The sequence below is a fragment of the Monodon monoceros genome, unplaced genomic scaffold (genome assembly GCF_005190385.1).
Source record: "Monodon monoceros isolate NGI ecotype Baffin Bay Population unplaced genomic scaffold, NGI_Narwhal_1 Super_Scaffold_21, whole genome shotgun sequence".
NCBI lineage: Eukaryota > Metazoa > Chordata > Mammalia > Artiodactyla > Monodontidae > Monodon > Monodon monoceros.
Window position 1 is genome coordinate 36,696,038 of NW_021703778.1, and position 23,983 is coordinate 36,720,020.

The following is a 23,983-nucleotide window of genomic DNA, read 5'->3' on the forward strand; positions in this document are numbered from 1 at the left end:
TTTCATTGTCTGAGGAGAGGATAAGTTTTGAAAGGTTTTCAGGATGTATCTTCCCTGTCATTCCCCTTTGGCCTCAAAATCTTCATTTTATCTGATGAACAGAGGCAAGAAAAATAAGTGAGTTGGAAACCAGAAACATCTCCGCAGGTAAAAATTGGAAGGATCATTGTAGATGTTTACTTTATGAAGTGTCAATAAAGTTCAGTTTAATGAAGTAACTGAACATAAACAACATGCAATTCAGCCCCATTGCAAGGCCTTCTCAGCATTTTCTTCAGAAATCAGCAGAATTAAACATGACTTTGAATCAGGTTGGATAGATTTAATCTGTCCAGCCAAAACAAACAGACAGATAGGTGATTTGTTTTTATTTCTGTTGACCCACTGACCTGCTGCTAGAACTTACAGAAGAAATTTTATATGATTTTCTATTTATGGAGTTTCAAACTCAATAGATGACAACTAAAATATAAAGCTGGTATTTAGGAAAATCTTACGTAGTGATATTCACTCACACCAAATCCTATGCTATTAAGTAGGAAGAAAGAAAAGGAGATTGTGAATTCATCTGACAATTTTATTTATGAGGCCAGAGTTGGGTGTGCTGCTCGGGGTCCAGCATTGTGCTCAGGGCTTTTGAGCTGGATTTTGTGGGAGGAGGGCCTGCGTTCTCACTTCACTCTTCTCACCCACAGGGGTGGAGGAAGACGAGAAAGGCGGGGTAAGTCTTACTGCAGAGCTGGATTCCTGGCAGTGATGGTAGAGTTCGCTTCACCAGCCTAGAAACCAGGAAGTGGGGGGAGGATGCTTATGTTTACTGAGCACCTACCCATGCCAGACACTGTGCTGGGCAATTCATATGTCATTTAGTCCTCAATACTTACTGAGCAGTTTACTTTTTTTAACCCCCATTTTCCAATGAGGAAACTGAGTGTCAGAGTAACTTGCCCAAAATTCCACTGCTGAGGTTGGAAGGGCCCAGATTCAGCCCAGGTCAAGCTGACCCCCCAGCCTGAGCCCCTCCCTCGCTATAGCACTCAGTGGTCTCCAGGACCACACTCAAGAGAGACCCCCTGGGAGGAGTTGCGGGGCGGGGGGGTTGCACAGAGGAAACCACTGCTTCTCTTGCCCTTGGGCTTCTTGCAGTTTTCTGTCAATGTGAGGCAAGGGTAATGACCCCAATGAATGTTTACTTCTCCTCTCTTCCACCCCCAGGGACGCACCACATTTGGTCCACTGAGATACCTTGACTTCTAATTTTGTGTATTATGTGACCATTGTCTGGGAAAATGAAGTTGATAACTGATTTTTCCAATTTCTTTCTGGGAGGCGAGAATTCTACCATTTAACCACCAATACCCCTCAAATTCCTTCCTGGAATGTGTAATAACTTTTACATAGAATGCAAAAGGAAAGGAGAATTCAGGCAGTACTTCAGCTAATTCACATGTGTGCGGGTGGAGTAGTACCTGGAACCATTGTCTAAATTGCTTGGAATTTTCAAGTAAAAGAGTGTTTCTTGATGTAACTAACATTGTATCTTTTTCTAATTTCTCAATTCCCTCTTTCCCTTGTAGGTGTTTTCTCTAAATATTATAATACATATAGATATATTTATAGCTATTTCAAATCCTTTTTGCAGCAAGTATAGTCTAAATATATGCATATACTCACAGCTTTTTAAACTAGAGGACTGTCTAGAAGAGGAGGAGATTGAAGAAAAGCAATGGAGAAAAATGTTCATTCACTTAACAGTTAGTGTTAGGCACCATTTAGACACTGTAGATATCATGGGAAACATAACGTAGTCCCTGCCCTCAAGTTGCTTGTAGTTCAGTGGGAGAGGCAGCTGGGCAAGCGAATGGTGTCAGCAGTGTGGTGAGCTGCCGGTGATGCAGCTTAGGGACTGTGCAAGCTCAGAGTAGCACAGCCTGCACCAGTCTTGGGGAGATGGAAAAGGCATCCCAGAGGAAAATCTGAGGCTTGAAGGATAGGTAACAAGTGAGGGGATAGCATGTTTATTTATTTAACAGGTATTCACAGAGCCCCTTCTCTGTACAAGGTACTGTTCTAAGCACTGGGGACTCAGAGGTGTATGAGACAGATGTGTCCCTGCCTTCTTGAGTTTACAGTCCTGTGGGAGATGACAGACAACAAACAGGTGAAAAAAAAAAAAAAAAGAAAAAATTATTAAAGGAAAATAACTTCAGGTGGTTGTGATATGCAGGGAGGAAGACAGCCGGGAGGAGATGTTTCAGGCGGAGCGAACAGCTTGTGCAAAGTGCCGGAGGGAAGACTTCACTGGGTGTTCAGGTGACTCTATCTCTTTTCGGGTAATAAGTCATAGGTTAGAACTTGACTGTGTATACGGGTCAACTCATGAGAGCAGCAGCAAAGCAGATCAACTCCTAAGGGCGGGAGAGAATAAACATACAGATGAATTAAAATTGTTCATCAGACAGTGCAAGTCTGATTCACCGACCATGAGATGTCTCTCTGAAGCACCTAACGGGGGTCCTGGGACTGACATCTGCTGACTGAAAAGAGTTCTTTAGCGTAGGCCTGCCCATGAATAAACAGCGAGTCTCTTTTGAAGAATCAAGGGACCTTGAGCTCCTAATAAAATATAAAAGTGGGATGATTTTATGTCGAAGATATGAATATATTCAGGAGAAGATGGGGAAGAGGGCTGCAATTCCATCTTTCCCTTCCTGGCCTGCATTCATTTGATTTTGCAATAATTTGCTTAAAATGGTTGCCTTTCTCACCGGTCTATTACTTCCTTAATGAAGTTTTATTATTCGGAAGTATTAACACCGGTTTGAATCTTTGCTAGAACAAAGAGAAGAAATGTATTCAGAATTTTCTTCTTCCAGCTGTTTCTTGGCTTGGGTGTTATTTTAGAACGCGCACACTGACTTAGAGAAGGGTTCAGTCCTATGATCTCAAATGAACATTGTTAACAGTGTGGGCACCACAAGCAGCGGAGATCTGGCACAAGGGCATTCCTCCCGCGGTGGGCAGTGGGCGGCCACCATAGCAGGGAAGGCTGGCACAGTGGGCTCTGGGCTCTGCTGTTGGCATGGGGGCCACCACAAGCAGAGACCAGGGCACTGCCCACCTGAGATCTGGCCCAGGGCTGTACTCAGGGCAGCAGAGAGGCGCTGCCTGGTCCCCAGCTGGGGGCCTGGGCCTGAGAACTCGGAGGAGAGGCTCTCCTACCTTCCTGCAGCTGCTCGTGTCTTCAGCAGCCCTTCTCACTCCTCAAAGGCAGCAAACATGTATCCCAAACACCATCCTGTTGAATTTCTGAGCTATTAACATAAATTTACAGCAAATATAATATTATCTCAGACCTGTGGATAATACATTGAAGAAAAGGGGGACACATGAAGAATCATAAGAAACGCCTTCCTCTAAAAGAGATGTGTTTTTAGGAAGAAAGAAAAACAAATGTTTAGAAATTTTCTGATTTACATTCCCAACAAGGTTTGAGAGTATATTGTGTCCAGAAAACTAGGGTGAACAGTCGCGAAGAGATGCCTTAAGACCTGCCAAAGTTAGGAATGGGTTTCCTCTTTGGAATAGGCCTTGCTTTGATTCTTTTCATACAATGAGATGAAAATTTTAGGATGTCAGTTTATAGAACACTGTTTCTTTGAAATGCACTGCCTATTATATTTGAGAAATGTCTGGTTCTCTGTATCTTCTTGAAGCTTCACAGTTTATATTAGGGGTCTGAGAAGCCTGGCAGTTAAGAAACTTCTTGTCTTTAATCCAGGGTTTCCAAAACTTAGTTGATCACAAAATCCAGTTTTTCCCTGCCACCCATTAAGGATTTCCATCTCGGAGGATAAGGAAATGCTAGTTTTTAGAGCTTTAAGGGGAAAATAGTCAGACTTCAAAATCCCACATGCCGCCTATTTGTCACTCGCGTGCTGAGGTAAACAGGAGGACATTTTCATACACACAGGGACTCAGAAAAGATCTCACTCATGTACCTCCCTTCATGTTTGACTTTTAGATGTATTCTGGCAGGACATAGTTGGAGGTAAAAGGACAAGAGGAAGTTGAGCGATGGTGAAGACATGGTTGAGAAATTAGGAAGGAACCAAATTGTGGTCAGTTTTATATGTTAAATCTGACCCTGGCACTTGTCTTGGTGGGTGGGTTCTATTAACCCACCAGACCTAGAGTTCACTTACCCCACCAGCTGCGTGGACCATCATGAACCTGCCCCACAAACTCTGTGCCTGGAGGAACACGGAGTTGCAGAGGGCAGGAGAGAACATGGTCGCCCCCAGGCTGCTCAAGAAGGCAGTTCCTGAGCCCTGCCCTGGGTGCCCTTACCTCATGGGAACAGGAAGCCAAAAGAAGAACCCGGCTGTGCTCACCAGCCACGAGCAGGCAGCACAAGAAAGAGACAGGGTCGGACTTGTTTGGAGCTTCTGAGGCTCAGGGACCCCACCCACGGGGAAATGGGCCAGCAGGTGTCCTGTCATATCAACAGAAGGGCTACTCCCCTTCCTTTGGGAAAGAGTACATGAGAACTTTCCCTCTGGCCCTCCCCGAGCTGAGAAGGAGCAGGAGTCCCCTTGTTGATGGACTGAGGCAGGAACACGAGGGGAAGGATTCTCCGCTACAGAACTGCAGCGACTTGGGGAGAGAGAGCAGCCTGGGATGACTGGCATTTCCACCTGTAGCACCTGGGTGGATGGCACCCTCCATTACATACAATGGACTCCTAACAAGACGAGCAGGCGAGAGGCAAGATGATTGGGATTTTAGGTAGAATTTGAGGTACTTTTGGTGGAGAAGCTGAGTAGGCAGTTGGAAATTTGAGCCTGAAGTTCATGAGAACTGTTGGGAGCTGGAGGTATGGATTTATGAGTTACTGGACTATGGATGATGGATGGAGCCAGAGGCATGGGTGGGACCGAGCAAGGTGAGCATGGAAGGCAGGACACTCTTCCCAAAGTGGCTGTGCCCGGAGTCCCCAGCCTCTCGCCCTGCTCCCACTCTACATGGCACCCATGATACTGAGACCCTTCTCCCCATCCTGTCCTTTTGAGAGCAATGTAAGCAGATGTGGGCTGAGAGGCTGTGAGGCCACAGAAACTCTGGACCATCAGGGTTGAAGGCAGAAGAGGAGGAGCCAGAAGAGGAGTGCACAGGGGGATAAATAAAAAGGCCCATTATAATGTGGGATTGTTTGTTTTTGGATTTTTTTTTTTTAATGTGGACCATTTTTAAAGTCTTCATTGAATTTGCTACAATACTGCCTCCATTCCATGCCTTGGCTCCTTGGCCGGGAGGCATGTGGGATCCCAGCTCCCCAACCAGGGATCGAACCTGCACCCCCTGCGCCGGAAGGCAAAGTCTCAACCAGTGGGACCGCCAGGGAAGTTCCTGTGGGACTGGTTTTTGACTTAGGCTTAACTAACGTAGTGCTGGGTGAGGAGCTGATCTGGTTTGTTAAAAACCCTGTCACCTCTGCTTCTGTTCTGTTTGTTTGCTGGCAAATAGCAAGCACTCTAGAAATGTTTATTGAATTAAATGGTAAATTCAAGTTTACAAATAAGGGTATTTTTTCTGTCTTTAGGATGTTCTTTAGGACATATTAGTGTTGTAGAGTAATTAAAGCCACCTGAACAAAATTTTCTGAAATCTTCAGAAGAACAAATAAACCTTTTGTAGGTTTTCTTCTGTTGAATTTAGCTGTAAGCTATTGACATTAGTGGTTACTAACATTAGTGGTTCTCTTGGTGCCAACAATTGTTGGGTTTTCGAATATCCATTAAGTGAGATGTGAATGGTGAGAATTGGGAGAGCTCAGAGGTCGCATCTTTTAACTTTTGAAGCCTCAGCCTACTCATATTAAAATTTCAGGAATTTACTACATTTCCATGTTGTTAATACACATCAGAAAGGCTAAAATGCTGACTTATACCTCAACATTGAAATAATCGATGTTTGATCATTGCACTACTATTACACCACTACATTCTAATTTGTATTACAGGTTCCAGATAAGTGGACTTAAGGACTTTAAGGGTGGCAGTGTCCTGAGGGAAGTGGTAAACTTCTGCTTCTGAAATTTATCTTTTCTGGACAGAGATTCATCAAACTCTGCAGGAAAGAGAAAGGCTCAATGCCTTCTCCCTAATGGCTCTGCCAACTGAGATACTGCTGTGCTTCCTCTCAGAGGGCCTTCTTATTTCTTTATCGCCTTTTCCTCTTCTGTCTCCTTCTGCAGTCTGTTCTCATCTGTACTTTGCATACATTAAGCCTAATATTTGGTGTTGAAGAAATGTCTGGTCTCTCTTTTGAAAATAGCTCTGTTTTATTGCCTTGACTAAGATTCGGATTAAGAAAGAAGGTAACTAGACATGACAAAACTAATACACAGGAAGTGAACCTTGTGATCTTAATGCTTCTGGCAAAGGAAATATTTCATGAAGAGTTCATTAGTGCCCATGTTTTACTAATGCCAGATTCTGCCTGTAGGATAGGGTCCTTCTCCATTGGTTCCCATTTCCTTCTGAACCCTAGCTCAGAAGCCCTGGCTTCTTTTATACAGAATCATTGAAGATTTTTTAGCAGGAGAATAATATGATTTAAAATGTTTTAAGAAGGCTATTCTATATGTATAATTAACTAAATTAACCAAAACGGCTCTACTGTGCTCAGCATGTATAGTGTAGCATCACATTTGTTTTTCCATATTTCCATTTCACCTGGAATATGTTTTAAGGCAGGCTAGACCCAGTGAAGAATACAGAAATTATAAAACGGGGCCCCTGACAACCCAAGAAAGTTCACATTTCTCCGCAAACCTAATGCCGCTCTCTTTTAGTTATAAGAAACAGAAACCCTCAACTTGGAAAAAAGGAAATTTATTGGCTTATGTCACTAGAAGCCCAAGGGGCTAGATCCAGGGGTTTGTACAATAGCATCGAGATTCAGCATCTGTGAGGTGCTACCTCTGAATTGACTTCCAGGGAGAAACCCAGGTCCATGTGGTCCTCGGGCTCACCACGTCAGCTGGGGGCACTCCTTTTCCCCCTTGTTTGTATCATGAGCCCATCCCTGAGCCAGTCACAGGGAAATAAGTTACCTTGACTGGAAATATTGGGTCTGTGTACATTTTGTGGGGCAGGCAGGCCCACACAGTATGACAGCCTTACCAGGTTTCGGGTCGGGGTGGAAGCAGTTCTTGAAAGTAAAAGATGTTGGGCAGGCAGGAAAAAAAAAAAGAAACACCCCATGTGAATCATGCAAAGATGGCACTGGTTAGCAGATAGAATAGATTTTTCCAGAGGAAGTTGATAAGACAAAGCATGGAGGAAGAGATGTCGGGTGTAGAGATAAAGATAAGAACCAAAAAAGTTGTTGAACTCCCCACGATTCCAGCCTCTTAGTTCTGCTTCAACTTTCCATTCATTATATTTTTCCTTTATTGAAAATTCTACTTTGATGGTAGTACATTTGGAGCTAATTACGCCTCGCAGCCCCTGGATGAGAGTTGGCCAAGGTAAGCAAGCCTTATTTTCAAAGATAGGAGGGGCATGTGCTATTTTTGGATGGTTTCGCTTTATTGTATCCACCTTGAATGTTTTAGAAATTTCTAATCTAAAGCACAGACTCTTGTTTTCTCTTATAAAACTAAAGTCTTTCCAGGTATAATCATAGACGTATATGAAAGTCTAAAATTAAGTTATTTAAATCAATCTAGATCTTCATTTTAAAGACCAAATAGAAACACATTTGGAATACAATTACCAACATAATACTCTGTTTTTTTATTCTTATATTTGAATATATAACGTGTCTTGGTAAGCTACTGAAAGAAACATAAGGCTTTAGTAAGCTCCTAAAACTAATTTGCGTAGTGGATTTGACCTAGGGTCTCTCTGAGTATTTTTGTATATAGAGAATATATACCAAAAAGTTGAGTGTTTTTGAATACTGAGGGTGACAGAATATAAAATTAACTGAAAAGATTGTTACATCCGGTGGATGCATGGTATCATTTTCAGATCACCTAGTCAGATTTAAGAGGCATTTGAAATGTACGTATTGAGAAAATTCAGCTCTCTCGGTTGAGATCTATTCTCCATCCATTCTCCGGGCAAACACTGGCAGCACTTCCTGTGGATAATGTAGTCAGGACCTGGAAAAGGTCGATATGAAGATGGGTGACAGCTGGCCCCTACCTCAAGTAGGTTTTCAGCAGTGCTTAAGAATCTTGGGATCCATGGTTGTAGGACAAGCACAATATTTTATTTTAAATCATGAAAGGATACCTCCAAATTGAGATTCTAAAAATTTGTATTCAAGAAAAATTGTCTTAGGCTTTCCAGAGCGGGAGGATTAGTCAGATTCATAGTTTCACAAACTGGGCTACTGTAACAGTTATATTCCTCTTCATGGGAGTCTGTGTGGGGTTGCAGCATTTCTGCTTCCAGTCCGGCCAGGCACCCACATGCACACACTCCACGCACTCGGGGTATGTGACAAGGGGTAGTTTTTCACACATCTGGAATAAGACCTCACACCCCCAGAGAGGAACTGGTCATAGGTTTGAAACATTTCAAAAGGCATTCAAAGGTGCTTGTTTGACCTTTTAAAAAACAAAAAAAAACCTTGTTATGTGCCCAGCTATCTCATTTGCTCCTGCTGTTCCCATGGATTTGTGAAAGTTTTAATCATGGAAATCAGAAATCAAAGGAACTGGAGAGGTCAGCCTTGCAGCTGGGTTAATAGAGGAGCCAGTTCTCAAACCCAGGCCAGAGGTTCTCCTTTGCTCCCTGTGGATTGAACTTCTTTTTCTTTTTATGTTATTCTGGTTTTTAAAGGCAGCAGCTTCCTTGGAAGGAAGAGAAGCACCCTGGGTTCAGGCTAACATCTGCACTTAACAGGTACATGGCTTGTTTTCTAGTAGAAATAAACTTTAAGCCAGTCGCCTTGATTGTCCTGATGTTTTCTAATATATCATCCATTTGCCAGAGTATGTTTATATCAGTTGTGTTTATATGAAGTGTTTAAAAAAAAAAAAAGGAACCCAAATCTCCCACCAGGTCGTGAACGTCTGCTCAGGACACTGCAGCAGTGTGAGAACATGAGGTCTGAGTGGATAACAGGGTCTGCCTCTCTTAACCTGTGACCTTGAGCAAGTTATGTAGCTTCCCTATGCCTCAGTTTACTCATCTGGAAAAGGGAGATAACAGTGCCAATATCAAGGGGTGGTTGTGAGGATTAAATAAGATACATAAGGAACTTGGGAATCGTAAGTATTCAATATACATTAGCTATTAAATGATCACTTTGAGCTGGACCCCAGTGGTAAGTGTTCTACATAGGTCATTTTTTTTGATCCTGATAACATTCTACAAGAATGAGTAGTATTTTCTGTTCTAAGAGGTTATAAACGACTTTTCCAAGGCCACTTAGCTAATATGTGATGGAACTGGGATTAAAAAAAAAAAAATTAGTGCAAAATTTTAACATATACAAAAAAGAGTTGGAAAGGAAAATAGTTATAAGAATTCCATGTGCCCATCCTTCAGCTTCTATTTCTACCCCGCCGTCCCCCACGCCCCCATCCCAGCACTGGCCAGATAAAGTATTTCACCTGTAAATATATCTAACAGTATAAGCCTGATAGGAACCTTTTTTAAAAAAACATAACCACAATGCCATTATTACACTTAACAAAATTAACAGTAATTTCTAACATTATTTAATACCCAGTCTGTATTCAGATTTTCCCAGTTGTCTCTCTGCATTTGATTGATATTCTCCTGAGTCTTTTTGAATCTGTAAAGGAGCTAGAATCTGAACCCAGGGCTCTCTGATCCCAGAGTCCACACTCTTCCTGTTTTTCATGTAGGTTCTGAACTGCCTCTCCCTTTGTCTGAACACAACACAGCCATGGTGCACAGTCAAGCCACATGGCTTGGTGGCCACAGGAGGCCATCACCTGGAACAGCCCACAAAGAAGCATTTTAGATTAATTTCGGGTCTCTCACAAGTTCGTTTTATGGCAGACAGTTTGACCCTTGGATGAGATAAGTAAATAATATCTCTTAGAGTCGAAGCTAAATATAAATTGGAGCTGTCTGGGAGAATTCCAGAAATTTGCTATAGTTCAACGGTTCCCAAAATGTTTGTCTTAAGACTCCTTTGCAATCTTAAAAGCCATTGAGGCCCTCAGTGTTTGTTTGTGTGAGTGTATTTGTTTGTATTTCGCTATTGATATTGGAAATTAAATTGAGAGATTTATAGAAGATACTTATTAAATGCATTTAGAAATAAAATAATAATAAACTCATTACATGTCAATAAATATCTTTTTTTAAGAAGCACAGTTATATTTTCTGAAACAAAAAAAATTTACTGAGAAGAGTGACATTGTTGTACCTTTTACAAATCTCTTGAAGATAGCTCGATTCTCTGCTTGTGCATTCAGCCTGCGGTGACATCACAGGTCACAAGGCTGCTGGAAAACTACTGTGCTCATGAGAGAGCGAGAGTGAAAGGGCAAAGGACACATTAGGGTTATTTTGAAAGTTGTCTTGACCTTGCATTCTCCGTGGAAGGGTTTGAGAGTCACTGCTATCGGTGATCCTTCGTATAGGAGGAGTTATTCTCAGATGGGGAAAAGCTAGTGCAGCCACAGAGAATATACTGATCACAGCGATCTTCTGAGTTGCGAGGAAAACTGGGAAGTTTCTTAGAGGAAGCCGTGAATCCATGGTCTGCCTTGTTAAACCAGATCATTATGCCATTAGCTTCAAAGGAAAAGATCATACAAGTACAAATTACAGCCTTTTGGGTGTGGGCCATCCTCAGAGGCTGTTACTGATCTAAGGGACTTCAGGTAGGTCCAGACCCCTCATTTTATGGATGATTGCAAATCTGTTATTCTTGCCTTCTTTCCTGTTGGTAATTTTCAGCAAAGAACATTGCATTTTCACTAAGGAAAAATGGATTTTCAGCCAGACTCTCTCCTCCCCCCATTAGGACCAATTCTGACTCTGCTCTTCACACGAGTGCTCTGAGCACCAAGCCCCAGGACCCCTATGGAGGAGGGGGCCAGTCGGCCTGGCCTGCCTCATACATGGGTAAGACATGCAGGCCCGATGCTAACAGCATCTGTGCCTTCTCATTCTGTCCTATGGGAACCGGGAGAGAGAAAAGCTTAAACCACAAGTGCATTTCCCCGATTCGTGGTCCTCAGGGAAAAACTCCTGGCAGGGGAGATGTGTGTGTGCTCATGATGAAATAAGAATGGAGCTTCTCTCCTGCCTCTTTCTCTGCAAATTCTCTCTTCTTGGCACCTCTTGACCCTCCAGCTTCCTCTACTCCACACTCTTCCATTTTCAGGCCCTCATCATTTTTATAGGGACTCATAACAACTTGCTAACTGGTCTCCTTATTTCCAGTCTTATGTCCTCCCAATCCAGTTTTATGTTGGGTTCTCTGAAAGTCCTTTTTTCCCATCCAGAATCTGGACAAACTGAGAAATAAAAGTAGAAGTGATGGGTGGAGGTAAATACCACCTTTCTTCCTGACAAGAGGAAGTGACTTCTCTCTGTGGGTCTGTGGCTGTTAAGACTGAACCCCAGAGGGAGACTGACTCCCCCAGTGGCCGGCAGCACTGGCCCAGGGCGCCCCCCGCAGGAGCACCGAGGTCAGACTGCAGGGCAGGGCCGGCAGGGAGGCTGCTCTCCGAGGGAAGGCGCGCCCCTGGCCAGGAGGAGCGCGAGCCAGAGTGGAGCCGGCACCCCCCGCTCACTTGTTCCCCTCTTTGCTGCAGGTCATCATTCCACTTCCCTGGGGCCAGAGTGAGTAAAGGGGTGGAGAGAGGCCAGCGGGGACCAGGAGTGGGGAAAAGATTCATGCTGTCTGCTTCCAGAATGAACCCACATCTGATCATATTCCTCTCCTGCTTAAAATCTCAGTGCCACCCCCTCACCTCCCAGAGAGAGTCCAAATCTCTCAGTTTGGAATGACGCAGACTCCAGGATCTGGCCCTTGCCCACCTCTCTCCCTTCTCTCCTCACTCACCAGCCCCTCCCCCCAAGTGGGTGAACTACTTCGGTTTCTATTAATGTTCCATCCTCTTCCCATCTCTTCCTCTCTTAACTTACTCCTGGCTCACCTGACCAGGGCCCTCAGCTTTGTCCCCACGTCTGTAGAGCCATCCTTGACCTTCCTCCCTTTGCCAGCCCAGAACTCCCCATGTCCTTCTAACATCCCAAAGCTCCTACCTATAGATGGCCATCTCGGCACCTGTGTCACTTGACTGCCTTTCTCGTGGATGTGCTTCTCTCCTTCTGCTCCCAGGAGGTTTCTTACAGTCAGCGTCTTATGGTCTTACCTTCTGCACAGTGCCTGGCACAGAGGAGTCCTCAGTGACGGAGAGTGTGGAGAAATTACTCAGTGGCTTATGCATACAGAGCACACTCTAGTTGCTGAATCTAACCTGCATGTGAACCAAGTCTGGTTCACTAAGACAAAGACCAAGCCTGCCTTTCTGGGGTTTATAATCTAGTAGGAACAGTGGTCCTGAACTATCCATTCCTAGGGCTGTGTGTTTGGTCTTGAAATGGGAATAAATAAATCTTTGGCCAAGATAATGCTAGCTTTTCTAGTTTTCTTTACTTTTTAGGTAGTTTAAACCCTAAATAGTCTCTTTTCCTTCTGAGGAGAATATTCCAGGTCTTATGTCCTTGCATATAGTAGGGATAGGATTTAATGATCCCTATATTGTTGTAATAATGCTGCATTTGTTCCCTTGGTGAAATTCAGAGATGCTACATTTACCCGAACAGTTTGTCAAGTATGAGCTCTTATAGAATTGGTTAGGACCGTCTAGCTGTTTCCACACATGGGGATATGAGAGTAAAGCTGGCAGTTATGTTGGAATTGGATATGGGTCCACTGCTTACCACTTAGAGAGGTAGGATATACGGGAAGATGGAGTAGTTTAGCTTCCAGATAGGTAGGGTTATAGGTAGACTATAGGCATGTATAGGCCTAAACAAGGTGCAGCAAGCGCTTAGTCTCCCCGGATTGGGAGGGAACCAGACTGATAGGCTTCAACCTGGAACCCCCCAAAAAGAGCTGCATTTCTGCTTCTGCCATTCCTTCATTCGTGTCACCCTCTGTTTAAAGTTTCTGCTTCTCTAGAAAGGGCCAAAGGCCTAGAGAGAACAAGGTAGCAAGATCTTGAGGCCTGCATGCAGAGAGAAAAAAAAAGAAAAAAAAAACTAAAGAAAGTGATTAATTGAAGTATTTATGCCAAGAGTGATGTAGCCTCTGAGGGAAGAGGTGAGAAATGTCAGAAGGTGTGAGTGAGGATGAATAAGAAAAGCAGAAGAATGCCAGTGTTGATCCTAGTAGACAGAGCAATACAAAAAGCAGGAAGGAAGAAATCCCAGAGCAGAATTCCTGGGTCACTCCTTTTCACATCAGCAGTTAGAAACCGTTGGGCCCCAATATCTCTCAACCGTGGAAGGTGGGCCGACCTCCAGCTTGAATGTCTGAACTGTGTGCCTCCTTCTGCAAAGTTGCCTTGCAAGTATAGCAGAACTCAGAAACACATCCAAATATGGATGTGTTTACATGGGAAAGCCAGTGTGTTTAAAATATTATTCAAGTCTCCAAGGATAGGAATTATTTCTGGAGAATTATATTTGTTGGTGGAAGCTATTTTAAATAGTTTCATGTACTTTTTCCCCCTGTCATTCATTAAAGTTTTTCATTTTCTTTCCTTTTGGACTTTAAAAATATCGACTAGCTTTCCAAAAGGTATTTCTTATTATAGGACCAACCAGATAAAGTAAAGATTTAAAAAAGTGATGGGAAAATATAATTGAAGCCCAGAATTAGGCTCCATAGCAGAAGCAATAACTGCTCTTTCCCTGGGAATCTTTCCTGAGCATAATGATGTAACCTCAGTTAATGTTCCCATTATTTATTTGCTTTTTTTTATGAGCACATGATAAGGGAGCATCTGCTCACAGCTTAACTACATAAACAATAAACTATGATACATTCATGAGCAGAGGTTTGTGTCCCAAGAAAACAAAGCCATTAGACTGATACGTAGTTAGTAATTTTCATAATGGTTATTGAGTTGCACGGCAATTAGGCATCCATGGTAAGCAGTTGATGTAAATTCTAGAAATAAACTTTTATACATCCAAACAAGATTTTTATAATTTCTCTCTTCTTGTTTAATTATCCAGAATTTATAAAGAGAAATATTGATCATTTCCCTGGCAGCATGTGCAGTTTAATTATCGTTTCACAGGCACACACCCACACCCCCAATGGGTAAGCATGAGGGCACTCTGTGACACTTGCCCCGTTGCCCTGTCCCATAGCCTAGGGACTGTCCCTATCTCCCCTCCACTCCTCACCAGCGAGTGGAGGAGGGGGCTGCGGTGGTCCCTGTCCTTTCAGGGGGCAGTCTAGAGCTACGGGCAGAAGAGGGCATGAGGGTTGTCGTCTTTGCACCCAGAGCGGTAGATGCTGAGTGTCACCAGCTTTGAGAACTACAGCCCTGAGCTCCTCCCCAGGAAAAGAGGCCTGCCTCCCACCTCAGTGACCTTGCCAGAGGCAACAGCTTTGACCAGCGCAGTTAACTTTCTTTTTTTTTAAACATCTTTATTGGAGTAGAATTGCTTTACAATGGTGTGTTAGTTTCTGCTTTATAACAAAGTGAATCAGTTATACATATACATATGTTACCATCTCTCTTCCCTCTTGCATCTCCCTCCCTCCCACCCTCCCTATCCCACCCCTCTAGGTGGTCACAAAGCACTGAGCTGATCTCCTTGTGCTATGCGGCTGCTTCCCACTAGCTATCTATTTTACGTTTGGTAGTGTATATATGTCCATGCCACTCTCTCACTTTGTCCCAGCTTACCCTTCCCCCTCCCCGTATCCTCAAGTCCATTCTCTAATAGGTCTGTCTTTATTCCCGTCTTGCCCCTAGGTTCTTCATGACCTTTTTTTTTTTTTTTCTTAGATTCCATGTATATGTGTTAGCATACGGTATTTGTTTTTCTCTTTCTGACTTACTTCACTCTGTATGACAGACTCTAGGTCCATCCACCTCACTACAAATAACTCAATTTCATTTAACGTTTAAAATGCAAGTAACCCTGAAAGAAGCTTGACTGCACGGATAGGAGGAAGAGGGGGATGGCAAAAGCATCCCAGATCTAAAGCGGGGCAAGAGTGTCACCCAGATGACAGGAGGGCCCAGAATGGGGAGGCTGAAGCCAGAGGCTTCTTAAAGGACACACGCTGGTTAAGGGATCTAACCCCTGCCTCTGCCTCTATTCAGCAAATCAAGGCTGTGCTAGGAGTTATTTTAGATTCGTCAGGCATGGGAGTAGGGAGAGGGAACGTGGTCTCCGTTACACTGGGTCAGCCCTCAGTGGCTCTGAGACTTCGAGGTTTCTTGGAACACAGATGCAGCCTTGGTCATGGCTGTTCCATCCCCTGTGGAACTGATATGAGTTTCCTCTGTTTCTAGATATCCAGTCACAACTCGTTCCTTTTTATTTTTAATCCCTTTATTTATAGTTGTATCATATATTTTTTATCCAGTAGTAAAAATCCAGCCATGGATATTTTGGTTACACGTTAGCTTGATGCTGGCATATCAGTTATTGCCACCACCATCCTTCTAGTTACCTAAACTCTAAACCAGGAGTTAGTTGTCTTTAAATTACTCTCATTCCCATACCCCTCACACCCATTCAGTAGCCCGGTCGTGTTCCTTCTCCCTGCAGGGTATCTCAGGTCTGCCGCCTCTTTTCTGTCCTCACTGGCAATAAATACCCTACTTCTTTCCTTCTTGCCTGGACTATTACAGTGGTTTTTCCACTTGGTCTCCCTGCCTTTAGGCTTTCTCCTTTCAATCCATCTCACACTGCTGCAAGAACAATCTCTCTAAAGCTTAGCTATAATCATGTCACTTCTCTAACCAAAACCTTCTATTCCCTGCATCAAGCCAGATTACTCACAGACACCTTCAGTCCAGCCTCATCTCCCCTTCCTCCCATCCTGAGCTCCAGCGAGACTACACCATTCTCTGCCCCTGCTGTACCCTCCCCCTCTTCCTTCTCCTCCTGTCTTTACACTGGGGCATCCCCTTCATCCTCATTCCTGGGTGTCTAAACTCCTCCAGGTGAAGCAAGTTGGACATTCTGAAGGCACACAGGCCGGAGTTCTGCTTCAGACTTCCTAGCGTGTGATCTTGGGGGTGATAATAGCCCCTGCCTCATGGGGTTGCTGTGGGGATGACCTGAGATCATCCATGTAAGTGCCTGGCACGTAATAAGAGAACAGTCACAGTGGCTCTTGTTATTATCATCCCCGTCATTGTCCTTCAGTGGCTAACTCAGGTGCCACCTCCTCCACGAGGCTTTCTTTCTGTCCCAGTCTGAGAGGACATTATGTGGGGTGTCTGCTCCCCACTCAGGCAGTTCCACAAGGTAGCCATCAGTTGAGTCTGTTCCAGGGACAGGTCAGACTTACTACTTAAATGGAAAACTGGCCTTATTTATTAAACCCAGAGTGATTGGTGCCTTAATGATAAAGAGATGCTTCAACATACTATACCAGATTGCTGTGTCAAACTTCGTTTTTTATCTGTAATAGAATTGTCACTTTTTAAGTGATCTAAGTGGTTAAGTTCCCAATATGAGGGTCCCAGGGAAACCAAACCAGGAATCAGAAGCTTCTCCCCCTCCTTCTGATGTGCTGATCGTAGAGCCACACCTTCCGTCTCTCCGCACCTGTCTCCTAGTGTTCTGTTCACACTGCCTGTCTTTAGTAGGCGTGTTAGATCATGACTAAGCTACAGCCTAGTCCAAGTCTCTCTAAGAGACCATCTGCAGTAAAGTCCTCTGAGCTGATTGTTTAAAATGTAGATTCCCGGGCCCATTCTCACAGCTTCTGAACCAAAATCTGTGCAGTTTGGGCCCACGAACTTGCATTTTAGCAAGCTTACCCAAATAGTCTTTATGTGCACTAAACAGAGTTTTAAATCACTAACTTGCATTCTGTTCTGTGGGCCTGAGAGAAATGCTGTCTTTATGAGTGTTCTTAATTTTTAATTTTAGTGCTTCTGGGGATTCTCAGTATTGTCCAGCCCCAGGGTGCCACTAAAATTTTATATCTTCTGCCTGTGTTATAGAATTTGCTTCCGTGTTCTATCTTCTCACCTACACTGTATTGTCTGGCCACGCCTAGCAGTCAGTGCAGGAACTTAATTATGTTCAGTGTATGGTTATTAGACATTTGGCTTAAGTTTTAAAGACTAATCAGGTTAACTTATAGGTTAAGCTTATTCAGAAACATATTTAAACCTGAAGTAAGTTATATTTAAAGGCTTAAAACTTAAAAATTTGTCCTGATCTTAACTGAAAACTCATATGGTATATTTGATTGCTCCACAGAGAATGCTAACATATGACATTCTTGGCACGATTCTTTGGTTTTAGCTTAGAGCAATAGGATATACTCTACTTGTCATCTGCAATATATTTTATGGATCAGAATTCCTTACAAGTCAAATTTTTAAAACTTTGTGAATAGCTATCATATATACGATTTAAATTGACTGAGACTCCAGATAAGTTTCTTTTTAAAAAATATTTATTTATTTAATTTTTGGCTGCATTGGGGTGTCTTAGTTGTGGCATGCGGGATCTTCGTTGTGTGTGGCACGTGGGCTTCAGAGCACATGGGCCCTGTAGTTTGCAGCACACAGTCTCTAGTTCTGGCTCCCGTGCACAGTAGCTGCGGCGCTCGGGCTTAGCTGCCCCACGGCATGTGGGACCTTAGTTCCCCGACCAGGGATCAAACCTGCGTCCCCTACGTTGGAAGGTGGATTCTTAACCACTGGACCACCAGGGAAGTCCCAAGTTTCTTTTTAAAATGACTGTTTGTAAGAAATATAAATAACAGTACACAGCATGGAACTTCCAGTTTGTTTCTCTAGACACGCATGGTGAGTGTGAAACAGTGATGTAGACTTTTTTAGTTACCTCCCCTTCCCCCCACAATAAAGCATTTGGAAGAGAGTTTCGATCTATATACTTCTTTTCTTTGTGATTTGGTTAGAGGTTCTCAGACTTTGTAAATTGTTCTTCTTTCAGGACAGAGGCAGTAAAAAATTTTAAGATGGAGATAATTTTAAATAAAAGTAGATAGGCACCAACTTTAGACTTAAATTAGCCATATCTATTTTAATTTTATTATAAATGCTAATGTACACTGATTTGACCATCAGTGTACCGAAATTGCCTTGGAATTTTCGAAATTCTATTTTGAATCAGAAAGACTTACTAATCCATGAATAAATAAAGGTGAAAGCACCACATAAAAGTGTTTTTTTTTCCTTTCCCACTAGGTTTCTGTGATGGTGAGAACGACGTACATGGGGAAGGTATGAATTGATTTCACCTACCTGTGCTGAGTGAGATACTGACTTTAGTATTCATAACCTTCTTTCAACATCGGAACTAGTTAATACTCATGTTTTCAGGACTTCCCAAAATGCTGACAACTGCTGATGGGTTTAATTTTCTGAGATGCTCTATAAAATTAAGGCTAGCCATGATCAAGGCCACAAGAAAGGAAATGTGTGGTTAGGTTACAAGGCTCCTCATCATCTGAGTCCCACAGTCCCACAGTCACAAGGTTGTGCAGGGAAGCAAAAGTGGTAATCACGTGAAAATATTAATCAATTTTGGTCACTTAAGCCATTAGTTGTTCCAATATCCTTCCTTCCTCAGCTGTCTTTCTCTGCCTGTTTAGAAAGTTTTGTGAGTCAGTAATTGACAGATATAAATAATGTGAGGAAAATGCAAACTGATTGCAGAATGAAATTGCAAATCTTGCAGAAGATAATGAGTTTCATAAAGCCGATTAAAGTAACGTTGGAGGGCTTCCCTGGTGCCGCAGTAGTTGGGAATCCGCCTGCCAATGCAGGGGACACGGGTTCAAGCCCTGGTCCGGGAAGATCCCACATGCCGCGGAGCAACTAAGCCTGTACACCACAACTACTGAGCCTGCGCTCTAGAGCCCGCGAGCCACAACTACTGAGCCCACGTGCCACAACTACTGAAGCCTGCGTGCCTAGAGCCTGTGCTGCACAATGAGAGAGGCCACTGCAATGAGAAGCCCATGCATCGCAACAAAGAGTAGCCCCTGCTCGCCGCAGCTAGAGAAAGCCCACGTGCAGCAACGAAGACCCAATGCAGCCAAAAATAAATAAATAAAATAAATTTTTTAAAAAAAAGGTAATGTTGGAGATCTACTAAATGACTCTCGAAGCCATTGACAAATGAGGGTCTGACACAGTTCATTTATTCATTCAGTACCAGGCACTGTTTTCTTTTCCCTAAAATTTTATAATCTGGAATTTAGTTTTCATAATCTAGAAGTGAACAACTAAATTAGGTTTATGTATCGCAGCAGTCAGGACTCGTGGGGAATATGATAAATGAGGAGCATCTTGCGCCAGAGGCACAATTCTTTTTCATCATCTTATATACTCGTTTCTGGGCAAGCCATTTTAGGCCATGAGTCAAACCATGAAAAGTTGAAACAGCAATAAATATCTAATCCACTAGGACAGAGATAAAGAAATGGCTTCAAGGTTCTTTGCATTCCCCCAATGACTTCTCTGAAGAATTCCCAACCAATCTTGGATATGAAGAGACTAAAAACAATGAACTACTCCAAGGAAACAATCCCCTTTGCGGTGCTGGAATACACTCCAGCCATACTCCTGTGACCAAACTCTTACAAGAAGTAGCCTTGAGTCATGAAGCTACCTCACTCAGCCCTTGAAACTTTTCCTATCATCTAGCAGTACATTACAGAAACATTTTTTAATTCTTGGGTCATTGTATGGCTTTATAAAGGCTCTCAAACCTATTATTCCTGTCCTCCAGTTTGTTGAGAGAGGGCTGTAGGGCCAGTGTTTACCAGGTACTATTTTAAGCACTGCCCACCAGTGCATAAAATAAAGGCCCTGCCATCATGGAACTTACATTTCTGAAGCAGTTTACGTTGACAATTAGACAAGTTAACAAGGAAGCCAAGAAAAGGAAGAAAACAAGAAGGTTGACAAAATAAGCTTTTCCAGAGAGAGTGGTTTGACGATCAGAATTAAGACACACCTGGGATCATTGATAAAGCCTGGAATATTTGAGCAGAAATGACTGCTGTTGTGATGGTGCTGAGTAGGTCACCTGTAAAGAGCATTGCCTCATTCTCAGAATTTACTCTGAAATTTCAGTCTGTTTGAAGTGGCTTCTCTCTGGGGTCTGTCATCCTGTGTGGGGCTAAGACAGGACAGTCATGACAGTCACCCTGGAGCTTACGTGGTCACCAGAACCTAACAGCACTCGTAGTTCTGAGCGTCACCCGTCTCTCTAATGAATCCCCTTCCTAACATCAGATCCCTTTAATTCCTGAGGGTTGGCCCTTTGTCTTCTTGTCTCTCTCTGAGAACAAGAAGTTTTCCCTTTTTTATGGCTCAGCACTCCTGTTTTACCTGGCAGAAAGCCCTGGATTGGTCCCTTGATACAAAGCCAGGCTGTTTTACAGGCTTTAAGAGCCAGGAGAGGGCCCTTCAGCTGCCCAGCCTTAGTCCTCTGGGTTCTCAATTCCTCTTTATCCCCCACTCCCAGCCTATGACCAGGTAGCTTTACTGCCACCATGTCTTCCATGTAATATTCCTCTTCTCTCTTTGTTATCTTCCTCATTTCCTCTCTCCTGGATTTTTGTGGGTCTCTCCTCATCCCTTTTCTTCCATCCTCTCCTCGCCAAGTTTGAGGGCCCTTCCTGATCTGGCCTCGACCTTCCTACCCTTCTCCTTTACTTTCCCTACACTCCAGTTGCAAAGAGCAGCTCTGCTCAGTAGTTGTCCACCACTTCCTCTCTCTCTAGGCCTTTGTTCTTATTCCTCCCTCTCTGGGGATGTTCATTTCCTGTGTCCCTAAAGGGCTCGCCTCAGTGCCGAGCCCCAGAGGCCAGCGTGGGCTCTTCCTGGTCTACCCTTGAGCAGCACTGAGCCTTCGCTCTTGTGGGCCTCCCCCGGCTTCTCCTTCCGGGCATGGGTATTCACATTTTGTCCTTTCCCCTGACTAGAGTATAAAGTCCTCAAGGGCTGAATCCATGTCTTACTCACCTATGCCACACCCATGGTAACGCTCAAAACACCTTCCCTAGTAGACAGGCAATAAATATGTGTTAAATCAATCACTTTTACAAAGATAATTGGTTTGGCCAAAGGTGGGATGGCTTCCTTCTAACACAGTGAATGTGCTTCTTCTCCCTTTTAGTTGTGTCTTTCCCCAGCCCACTGAAGGAAGAGAATCTGCTAAACATTCCCAAGCCACTGCCAAAACAGCTGTGGGAGACCAAGGAGGTGGGTGGACAGCTATGTTTGTTGTCACTGAATATTTGTACTTCAGAGGTCATCGTCAAATTCTGCTGAGGAGAAAACAAGAGGAATTGGGAAAAAAGGCAGAGCGGATGTCTGGGGACAGAGATAGGAAGAATGTACTAGGGAATGATGGTTCAAATAAAAATTATCATTGTTGATGAATTAGTACAGTGATCTCTTGCCTTCCTAATTTTCTGAATTTACTCATTCAGAAAAACCTGTTGGTCCTTCACATCTCATTTGTATTACAAGAAGCACTGAAACCTGGTTACAAGTCACAGGCAGATTTTTCTGTTTTGTAGCCAGCACTGCCTTCCAGTCACCAGCTTCTGTCCAGAATTGCTGGTTTACCAGATACTACTTTCTTTAATCAAGGCCATTTGACCCGAGTCCTCCAGAAGTCAGAAAGGAAGTGCTCTGTTAAATGGTTTCTAAGAGCCTTCGAGTACTTGTCCCTGTCTCCACCATGGCTCTCTCTGTAAACTCACCTGCTGTGGAAGAGAGGGAGGTCCCAGCAGTACCTGAGTTGGCCTTTCTTCCCATAGAGAAGCTGTTGCCTTTGAAAGAAAACAGTGTGTCTGCCCTGGCCCTGAGATGTGCTGTTGCAGTTGCTTGTATTGTCTCGTGCTTGACCATCGCCACCTGTTCAGGCTTCCTTTAGTCAGTTCCAGTTTCTTCTGCCAAGTCTACCAAAGTCATCATTAGCATTAGGGTGGGCTTGAATGGTCTTTTGTAAAAGCAAGATGTTTTGATGTTTAGTCTTTTGGGGAATAAAAGAGATTTAAAATTCACATACTTAAACATAGGAGAAGCAGCCCACTGTCTTTGGCTATGGAGGCCCAGGTGGTTTTGGAGGCTTTTATCGGAGGACAACTGTATCTTCCCCACAAAGGGGGCAATGGCATCCACTCTTCCCCAAGTACCAGGGAAGATGTGCTCTCTCTGGGAAGAGGTGTTCGTCTCCTCTTTTAGTTCTTTTTTTGCCGCACCACACGGCTTGCAGGATCTTAATTCCCTGACCAGGGGTTGAACCCAGGACCATGGTAGTGAAAGCGCCGAGTCCTGACCACTGGACCGCCAGGGAATTCCCCTCATCTCTCTTAGTTCTTATGGATTTACAGTTCTCCATAAATCATTTCTGGGCGAAGAGTTGAGTCAATAGGTTCATTCATTTTATATATATATATATATATATATATATATATATATATATATATATATATATATGGCACCTGTTGCCAGGCATCCTGGGTGCAGGCATACAGCAATAAACAAAATGAAAGTCTCCCCCATCCTGGAATTTAGATTCTAGTTGAAATATTTTTTTTCTTCTGACATTAATTTCCTCTTTCTTCATCCTGTTTTATTTTTCTCTTTTCTTCTTTTCCTCTCAGGCCAACTGGAAAATGAATGTTTATTTAAAAGCTCTGTATGAAAAACATTGGCCTTTTATAAGAAAATAATATTCATCTAGAAGATAAATTAAGAAAGCATCAAATTAAGAAAATTTGTTAATATTATGCCTCCGTTATGCCTGGAAAAGTCTAGTCAAAGCTTAAATGGCGGGCTTCCCTGGTGGCGCAGTGGTTGAGGGTCTGCCTGCCAATGCAGGGGACGCGAGTTCGTGCCCCAGTCTGGGAAGAGCCCACATGCCGTGGAGCGGCTGGGCCCGTGAGCCATGACCGCTGAGCCTGCACGTCCGGATCCTGTGCTCCGCGACGGGATAGGCCACAACAGTGAGAGGCTCGCGTACTGGAAAAAAAAAAAAAAAAAAAGCTTAAATGGCTGCCTTGTGGGGATGCTGTTTATATGTGCTGACTCTCATTTGCACTGACTAGAGTCCCAAGATACCTGCAAAGACGCTTTTTAAAAACTTGAATTTGGGTTGACAGTGAGTAAGCCCAGATTTCTGTGTCTCTCCCCAGATCCAGTCCCTGTCAGGGCGCCCTCGATCCTGTGATGTCAGAGGTGGCAGGTAAGTAATGTTCTTTCAGTTCTTGGCTCGGAGGGCATCCTGAGGGTTTTCCCAAACGGAAAGTCTTACTGCTTCATCAGAGAACTCTTGAGAAATTTCATTTGTTATATATAAGTTGAAAGTCAACTGAATTTTCACAAAACAACAGCTCCCTTTTGGTACTCATATATCATTTAAAGTAATTATATTACATAATTGCAATAACAAATAAAGCCGCCATAAATACATTAGAGAATAACACAGCTGACTCTCAGTAAACACACAACTCCACGGGTAGAAGCAGAAGCATGCCCGCATTGAGAGGGGCCCACCAGCCTCGCACCTTTGGCAGCTGTGGGCCCCTGGCAACTTGCTGACACAGAAGTTAACTAAGAGAGTTTGTACAAATGTACTGAATGCCACAGAACCATACACTTAAAAGGGATAAATTTTATGTATGTATGTTCTACCACAATTTTTTTTAATTAATGGAAGATGCATAAATAGGAAAATTTGCAATATAAAAAGAATTTCTATGG

General features: G+C 43.4%; 1 protein-coding gene across 8 annotated transcripts in view; it reads left to right on the top strand.

Annotated features, from left to right (window-relative positions):
• Positions 1–23,983, top strand: part of CRTC3 (CREB regulated transcription coactivator 3) — a 107,555-nt gene that overhangs the window by 63,809 nt on the left and 19,763 nt on the right. For 6 of the 8 annotated variants that reach the window (XM_029236289.1, XM_029236282.1, XM_029236283.1 and 3 more), the window contains exons 4-9: positions 7,473–7,534; positions 8,859–8,921; positions 11,026–11,126; positions 18,443–18,478; positions 21,387–21,472; positions 23,416–23,465. In XM_029236289.1, coding sequence (XP_029092122.1) covers positions 11,123–11,126; positions 18,443–18,478; positions 21,387–21,472; positions 23,416–23,465 — 176 coding nt within the window. In that variant the 5' untranslated portion in view covers positions 7,473–7,534; positions 8,859–8,921; positions 11,026–11,122. Of the gene's footprint in view, positions 1–3; positions 2,314–7,472; positions 7,535–8,858; positions 8,922–11,025; positions 11,127–18,442; positions 18,479–21,386; positions 21,473–23,415; positions 23,466–23,983 lie in introns of those variants that run through there. The other 2 variants (XM_029236287.1, XM_029236288.1) reach the window with 2 other exon arrangements.